Below are 8,561 nucleotides of genomic sequence, written 5' to 3'. Positions count from 1 at the left end.
GGTGTCTATCTCAACTTGTGAATTGGCAGAGGTCTCAAAAGGCAAGATAGTTTCAAAAAAGTCTAGTTCGTTCGTGCGTTGTTGTTGTGAATATTGATTACATTTAAGTGCTTGCAACTGCAATGATTTTAGATCTTCGGGATCTTTGAACAAAGCTGCCGAGCATGTTTTTTGATTGCCACAGTTTATCCAGTTGCATGCAATGTCAAAAAGAAAACACTTGCTCTTTATTGTTTTTGCGCTTGCTTATGTTAAACTGCAGGTTTTGTAAATTCTTCTGCTAATTGTTAATTGCATCTTACAGACAAGCTGTGGAACTGACGGAACGCACTTCACCCGAGCAAGCGGCATCGATCCGCGAACCCCTGTCGGTGGTCAATCGCCGCTGGGAGGCCCTACTCCGTGGCATGGTCGAGCGCCAGAAGCAACTGGAGCACGCTCTGCTGCACTTGGGTCAATTCCAGCATGCCCTGAATGAGCTACTGGTCTGGATCAACAAGACCGACAGCACACTGGACCAACTTAAGCCGGTACGTAGATATATATTTAATTCTGGTAAAAAAAACCAAATCGTTTTAACTTTCCATTGTTTAAACTTTTAGATTCCTGGAGATCCGCAACTGTTAGAGGTTGAATTGGCCAAGCTAAAGGTGCTGGCCAATGATATTCAGGCCCACCAGAACTCAGTGGACACACTGAACGATGCGGGCCGACAGTTGATTGAAACCGAGAAGGGATCTGTGGAGGCTTCTACCACTCAAGAGAAGCTGCGCAAACTGAACAACGAATGGAAGCAGCTCCTCCAAAAGGCCAGCGACCGACAGCATGAACTGGAGGAGGCTCTGCGCGAAGCTCACGGATATATTGCCGAGGTCCAGGATATTCTGGGATGGCTGGGCGATGTAGACGCAGTGATTGGAGCTAGCAAGCCTGTGGGTGGACTTCCCGAGACTGCTACTGAGCAACTGGAACGTTTCATGGAGGTGTACAACGAGCTGGATGAAAACAGACCCAAGGTGGAGACGATTCAGGCCCAGGGCCAGGAGTACATCAAGCGTCAGAACCAAATGAAGGTCTCGTCCAGCAACTTACAGCATACGCTCCGCACGCTGAAGCAACGTTGGGATGCTGTGGTATCCCGTGCTTCCGACAAGAAGATTAAGTTGGAAATTGCACTCAAGGAAGCCACCGAGTTCCATGACACACTGCAAGCCTTTGTTGAATGGCTGACCCAGGCCGAAAAGCTGCTGTCCAATGCCGAGCCAGTCTCTCGCGTCCTGGAAACCATTCAGGCCCAGATGGAGGAGCACAAGGTGCTGCAGAAGGATGTGAGCACACATCGCGAAGCCATGCTGCTGCTGGACAAGAAGGGAACTCACCTTAAGTACTTCAGCCAGAAGCAGGACGTGATCTTGATTAAGAACCTGCTCGTTTCTGTGCAACATCGATGGGAACGAGTGGTGAGCAAGGCCGCGGAACGCACTCGTGCTCTGGATCATGGCTACAAAGAGGCTCGCGAGTTCAACGACGCCTGGAGTGGCATGATGCAGTATCTGCAGGAAACCGAACAGGTGCTGGACCAAATCATCGAGGAAGCCACAGCGTCCAAGGAACCACAAAAGATCAAGAAGTACATTGGCAAGCTGAAGGAGACCCACCGCCAGCTGGGCGCCAAGCAATCGGTCTACGACGGAACCATGCGCACCGGAAAGAATCTTTTGGAGCGAGCTCCCAAGGGCGATCGACCAGTGTTGGACAAAATGCTGATCGAACTGAAGGAACAATGGACTCGAGTGTGGTCCAAGAGCATCGACCGCCAGCGCAAGCTGGAGGAGGCTTTGCTTCTTTCCGGACAGTTCAGCGATGCTCTGGGTGAGCTTCTTGAGTGGTTGAAGAAGGCTAAGAGCCGCCTGAACGAAAATGGACCAGTCCACGGAGATTTGGAGACGGTTCAAGGCCTATGCGAGCACCACAAGCACATTGAGCAGGATCTGCAGAAGCGCGCTGCGCAAATGCAAGGAGTGCTCAAGACAGGACGCGACCTGGAGCGGTCTGGAAACAATCCCGAAGTTGGACGTCAGCTCGATGAGATGCAGTCCATTTGGGAGGAGGTCAAGAGTGCCGTCGCCAAACGCGGCGAGCGTCTCCAGGTGGCCCTTGTTGATGCCGAGAAGCTTAATGCCCGTGTCCAGGCTCTCTTTGATTGGCTGGATCATGCCGAGCACAAGCTACGATATGCCAAGAATGCACCTGATGACGAGAAGGTGTCCCGTGAAATGATGGACATCCACATGGACTTTATGAAGGACCTGCGAGTGCGCGAGCGTGAGAAGACCGAGACTTTTGAGTACGCCGAAGACATTATCAACAAGGCCTATCCCGATGCCATTCCGATCATCAAGAACTGGCTTTCGATTATCCAGCAGCGTTGGGAGGAGGTGCGCCAATGGGCCATCAATCGCGAGTCGAAGCTGGAGCAGCATCTGCAGTCGCTCAAGGATTTGGACGACACCATTGAGGAGCTGTTGGCTTGGCTTAGCGGACTCGAGGGCACCTTGTTGAGTAAGTATTACTTATTAAATTATTTTAGATCGATTTTAATTGACGTTCTCTGCAGACCTGAAGCACGAACAGCTGCCGGACGAGATTCCGCCCGTGGAGAAATTGATCGAAGACCACAAGGAGTTCATGGAAAACACTGCTCGCCGCCAAAACGAAGTGGACCGCGCCTGCAAACCAAGACAGTTGCCACCAGGAGCGCGCAAGCCATCGCGCAGCGGCAAGACGCCAGTGTGAGTAGATTAATAGATTCGCAAGTAGCTGCCGAAACTGTAGCTCTGCTGTACATATCCTTTGTATATTATTATTATTTTGTATATTTATTTTTTCCAATTTCTTTTTGTATACTTTCTTTTGTATCCACCACCTTATTGCTACAATATTCCAAACAAAAACCAAAAAAACCCCGCAACGTCTTGCACACCTATCTCTCTGCCTATCCAAAAACCACACCAATCAATGAACCAACTATCTACCGACCAACAGTCGTGGCTCCAGTCACGATCTGCGTGAGCAGTCACCCGACGGCACCCTGAGGCGTCAAAGGTTTGGCCGCAAGTTTATACTGTAATGCTTGCTACTCGTTTCATCCACTTGCCCAGTGGCGAATGTGCTTACTCCCATCTAATCACGAATGGATTTAGTGATTGCCTAACATCTGATATACCGAAACCACCACCCAAGATACTTGTTTAAATCCCCAAAGTAGCGCTAAAATCCGTAGCTGCTAACGCACAATTCATACCAATCAAGCACTCCTCCTGCTTAATCACTGCCGCTTAACCTATTGCTTGTGTAATCCGAGACCTAATTATAATTTTATAACTAACGATATATATTCTCTTTCTTCACAGCTTCAAGGGATCTCGTGACCAAGGACTCAATGCCCGCAAGGGAAGGTGAGTTCTCATTGTGCTTGTATTTTTTTGTAATTCAAGAATAGATAGATTCCGCATGTACTTCGAAATTCTCAAATCGAATTTGTTTTGTTTTCAACTTTTCAACTACTTTTGGAAATGCTGCGTCTACAACTATTCGAAATATATATTTAAATTTGTAATATCCATGTATTATCTATGTTAATGTGTTTTGCGTATTTTGTTCGTTACTTTACTATTTTGTTTTGTCTCTTTTTGATTCTACTTTCATCTTGTCTACACACTACGCTACTACGTAAACGTTGCTCATACCGCTCGAATATCAAATATCAAAACTTTGCATCTTGCCGCTTTATTTGCCTATGTCTATGTCAAAACCAAAATCTCTGAGCAGTCGTATCACGCCCACACGTGATACTCCCGACAGAGATCGCCTGCCGCACTATGGCCCCCGATTCTCGCCAAGGTAAGTCCTCGAAATCCTCCAATATCGTCCATATCATCTCAAGCTGTGCATGTCCAGTACAATTGTTTGTAATTAGTTTGGTTCATAATGCTTACCGAGTTTGAAGAACTTCTAATTGACACAAATATCACATTTTAATATAGCACCTCGGGACCGGAACTGGAATTCCGTTCTCCACGCGCGAAGCTTCTGTGGACCAAGTGGCGCGATGTCTGGATGCTCTCATGGGAGCGCCAGCGGCTGCTTAACGATCATCTGCTCTATCTGAAGGATGTGGAGCGTGCCCGCAACTTCAGCTGGGACGATTGGCGCAAGCGCGTAAGTATTTTCAACTAACAATTACTTAGAATATGATTTTTAATGTAATATTTCTATCCATTAATAGTTCCTCAAGTACATGAACCACAAGAAGTCGCGCTTGACGGATCTGTTCCGAAAAATGGATAAGGATAACAATGGCATGATTCCGCGCGATGTCTTCATCGATGGCATACTCAATACGAGTAAGTTCCTCCGAGGTTTATATCCTAACCAAACTAATTAACAAATATATTTTCTTTAGAATTCGATACATCTGGTTTGGAAATGAAGGCTGTAGCCGATTTGTTCGATCGCAATGGCGAAGGCCTCATCGACTGGCAAGAGTTCATTGCCGCCCTTCGTCCCGATTGGCAAGAGCGCAAGCCAGCCAATGATTCGGACAAAATACACGATGAGGTCAAACGCCTGGTCATGCTCTGTACCTGCCGACAGAAGTTCCGCGTGTTCCAAGTTGGCGAGGGCAAGTACAGAGTAAGTTGCAAGAGTAGTGTGTCACCTGGGAGGCAGTTACTAATGTGTAAATTAACTTATTCCAGTTTGGAGACTCCCAGAAACTGCGCCTGGTTCGTATCCTTCGCAGCACTGTTATGGTGCGCGTGGGTGGCGGCTGGGTTGCCCTGGACGAATTCCTGCAGAAGAACGATCCTTGTCGCGGTAAGTGGTCCATCTAACCATAAAAGTTTAGTCAAAACACCATATTTAGTTGTGTTGCGTACACACATTCTCGAAATTTGTTGGACTTCATCCATTCCACATCCATACTAGCCACATAAATTCCATACATATATCTACAATAATAATCTAGCGTAATCTAGTAGTCCACATTTTTAATATTCCACCCAAATCATGCATTTTGTCTATACCCAGATACTGTGCATCGTTTGCTCATATCATTTAAATGCATTCATATCACATCTAGGTACAGTTGTGCTTAACAACTAATTATACTATAATGCCAAATAATAATAATAATAATATTACCAAACGGATATGGTCATTTAACCAACCAACAAACAACCAACCAACAATAAACTACTGTGCCTAACTAGCCATAACTAGCCAATGAACCCGGAATATAAAAAGAGAAACCTTTGTTAAAACCTCATCATTAATTCTGGTCCAAAAGTTGCCTAAACAAGCTAAAATGATATTAACCGTGTGCCTTAGGGCGAATTTTACTTTTAATTGCCATTCAGCCAGCGCCAAAAGCCACATCATACACAATTACCCAGCAACCAAAACCAATTAAATATAAAACTGACCAATCTAGCCAAGGGTTGTACCATCTACTCTACTCATGCTCATTTTTGTCGCTTCTATCTAACTGCGTACCAATTAGCTGCTATAAGACCATGAAAACACACACCAACGCTCACCAAAAAAAATCCCGCCAATTGTAGGTTCTTCTATTTCCTATTAGTTAGTGTTATTAACCAGGTTTCTCCACCGAACTCTTAGTCGTAATTACATTAACCCTTTGTTTTTAACCAGTAGTTGAGATTCTATCCCGCTTTCAAACTAACATCCTGCTTTATTTGTTTAACAGTCTAGCATGCTCTGTTAACTAACAGGGTTTGTGCACACTGTACTTCATGTCACCCATTTTATGTTTGAACCCCCACCAATTTCGTTGTACGTCCTGTATTAAAATTACAATTTTTGTATTAATTTGTGTTATTTGTTTTTCGTTTTTTACTAATCAAACTTTATGTTTACCCCTTTTTCTTTTTTCCAAAATGGTTTTCTTAATTATACCGAAAATCGATTGAATCTTGATAAACCGAACCCGATAAATATACATATATGTATACTCTACGCTTGCGCTGCCCGCTCGCCACGCCCACGACCACGCCCGACATGCACCCGCCTGTGCCCACACCAAATACTAAACAACAAAAAATCCAAAAAAAAAAAAACAAAAATGTTGTAAAACACACCATACTGAAAACAAACTGTGACAAATACTTTGCGGTAACGAACTTTCGTTGTTATTGTTGTTGTTTATATGTTCGCCCTACAACAAAACATTGCCTATCCGTGTAAATGTGTTATATGTGGGTGCATCTGCATCTGCCATGCCAATGCGTACAAATGCGTACATAAATGCATCTGTACATCTGCCACTGCAACTGCAATCGCTACCAAAACCAATGCCACTGTTATCCGGGAGCAGCCAAGGGACGCACTAACATAGAGCTACGCGAGCAATTCATATTGGCCGATGGCGTCTCGCAGAGCATGGCCGCATTCACGCCCAGACGTTCCACGCCAAATGCGGCCGCCACTGCCTCCTCCTCACCCCATGCCCACAATGGCGGCAGCTCCAACTTGCCCCCATATATGAGTGGACAGGGTCCCATCATCAAGGTAAATCAATCAGCAAATTGAATCTGCAACAGAACGTAAAGGGGAGCCAAAGTGTCACACCGATTCCATTTCCATCGTTTTTGTCCCCAATCGGAATTAACTATGTTAAGTTCTTTTGAAGAGCTAATACCCACTTATCTACTCTTAAATATTATTTACTTAAAAATCCTTAAAATTCTAAACTTCGGTCAAATCAATACAGAATCTTGTTTTATCTATGATATGTATGTATATCTACTTGTATTTTCACTTAAAATCGTTTTAACTAACCTATTGTATTTCTAATTGCTTTAAACATTTTAACTTTCCCTAAATGTAACTATAATATCCAAAAAGTATTTTAAAAAGAGGTTCTAGCTTTAAAGAAGAGCAAATATTCCGTTATTTCTGAAACTGACAAATTTAAACGAAATTGAGAAATGAGAAGAGGTGCCAAAGTGTTAAGTGGTTACCGACAGAGGGTTAAACCCTTGCTCAAATCCCGACCCCAATCCATTTTCCCATCCAAACATATTCACATCCAGCAAGGGCACAAGGTAAGTGCTCCTTTCGTCCTTTTTTTTTTGGGTTCGTTGTGTGTGTTGTTGACAAAGAAAAGCTATCGCTGCTGCGCCGCCGACTCTTAAAATATCATTTTTATATATCTGCATGAGAACCGAATACTTGGTATCAATGTGTTCATTTTTTTTGTAATTGTATTTGATTAAGTAATTGCGACATTTTTTAATTTAATGCTAGAGCATAGTACACCCCACACTATTCATTGATGAGGCTATGAGGTTTTTTGGCCAGGTTAGGTTGTTGTCCACGGCTTAAATGATCATAAACCGTTTGCCAAATGAAATGCGTTTGTTCATTGTTGGTTAAACATATCGAAATTATATCCTTAGCCGACGAACACTTGGCCGAACTAATGCCAATATTTGAGAAAATCCGCGCTCAAGACCAGGTTCCATGCGCCTTTCCCATTCACATGGGTGCCGGTGGCACGGTATTCGTCCGTTGCAATACCAGCCGTTCGGTGCCGCTGAGTCCACACGTACTGCATTGTCATCCAACAACACACTGGGTAAGTTCGCAGGCAGCAGGAGCAGGAGGCGCAGAAGCAGCTCCAGCAGGAGTGCCCGATATTGGTTTCATCTTTCACGGGAGAGGGGGTCCTGAACTTACAATGAACCAGCATTATAATATATGCTTATTTGTTTTCTGTAAAGGTACGCGAGCGCTCCGTTCGCTCGATTCCAATGTCACGACCGTCGCGCTCCTCACTTTCGGCCAGCACTCCCGACTCCCTGAGCGACAACGAGGGCAGCCATGGAGGACCTTCCGGCCGGTACACACCACGCAAGGTCACCTACACGAGCACGCGCACGGGTCTCACGCCAGGAGGCTCTCGTGCCGGCTCCAAGCCCAACTCGCGCCCTCTCAGCAGACAGGGATCAAAGCCGCCATCGCGACATGGCTCTACGCTGTCGCTGGATAGCACGGGTAAGTAGCAAATGAGCTTGTTTTGCAGATCTTTGGCTGACTAGCATATCCTTCCTTTTTTGTAGACGATCACACGCCCTCACGCATTCCGCAACGCAAGCCTTCAACGGGCAGCACAGCCAGCGGTACCACTCCGCGTCCGGCGCGACTTTCGGTGACCACCACCACGACTCCCGGCAGTCGTCTCAATGGCACCAGCACCATCACCCGCAAAACCGCCTCCGGATCGGCTAGTCCGGCGCCCACAAGGTAGGGATTCTATTATTAAGGCATCTCATCGAATCGAATTGAAAATAGCGGGGACAATGGGCGGGATCAAACACTATTAATTATTCAAACTCTTATTAATTTATTATTTTTATTTTCACACTATTTTCGGTTTACCGCATTAACTATTGACCACTCACACAAAACAATCAACATCATGAAACGCTAACTTACAACTCCAATTGGCATTTGAACCATTTGAAATTTGCTTGAAC

The 8,561-nt window shown here is 45.2% G+C and overlaps 1 protein-coding gene across 21 annotated transcripts in view; it reads left to right on the top strand.

Annotated features, from left to right (window-relative positions):
• The window catches only part of LOC6734375 (microtubule-actin cross-linking factor 1), a 75,984-nt gene that overhangs the window by 65,470 nt on the left and 1,953 nt on the right, over positions 1-8,561 (top strand). For 8 of the 21 annotated variants that reach the window (XM_039291759.2, XM_039291760.2, XM_044922574.1 and 5 more), the window contains 14 exons: positions 30-41; positions 305-530; positions 603-2,562; positions 2,618-2,792; positions 3,046-3,105; positions 3,414-3,458; positions 3,832-3,903; positions 4,047-4,221; positions 4,289-4,406; positions 4,466-4,695; positions 4,761-4,878; positions 6,398-6,591; positions 7,806-8,079; positions 8,145-8,328. In XM_039291759.2, the coding sequence (XP_039147693.1) occupies positions 30-41; positions 305-530; positions 603-2,562; positions 2,618-2,792; positions 3,046-3,105; positions 3,414-3,458; positions 3,832-3,903; positions 4,047-4,221; positions 4,289-4,406; positions 4,466-4,695; positions 4,761-4,878; positions 6,398-6,591; positions 7,806-8,079; positions 8,145-8,328 (3,843 nt within the window). Of the gene's footprint in view, positions 1-29; positions 42-304; positions 531-602; positions 2,563-2,617; positions 2,793-3,045; positions 3,106-3,413; positions 3,459-3,831; positions 3,904-4,046; positions 4,222-4,288; positions 4,407-4,465; positions 4,696-4,760; positions 4,879-6,397; positions 6,592-7,481; positions 7,661-7,805; positions 8,080-8,144; positions 8,329-8,561 lie in introns of all 21 variants that reach the window. The other 13 variants (XM_039291776.2, XM_044922575.1, XM_039291780.2 and 10 more) reach the window with 4 other exon arrangements.

Source organism: Drosophila simulans, chromosome 2R, assembly GCF_016746395.2.
Source record: "Drosophila simulans strain w501 chromosome 2R, Prin_Dsim_3.1, whole genome shotgun sequence".
Classification (NCBI taxonomy): Eukaryota; Metazoa; Arthropoda; class Insecta; order Diptera; family Drosophilidae; genus Drosophila; species Drosophila simulans.
This window is presented reverse-complemented; position numbering and strand designations above follow the sequence as displayed.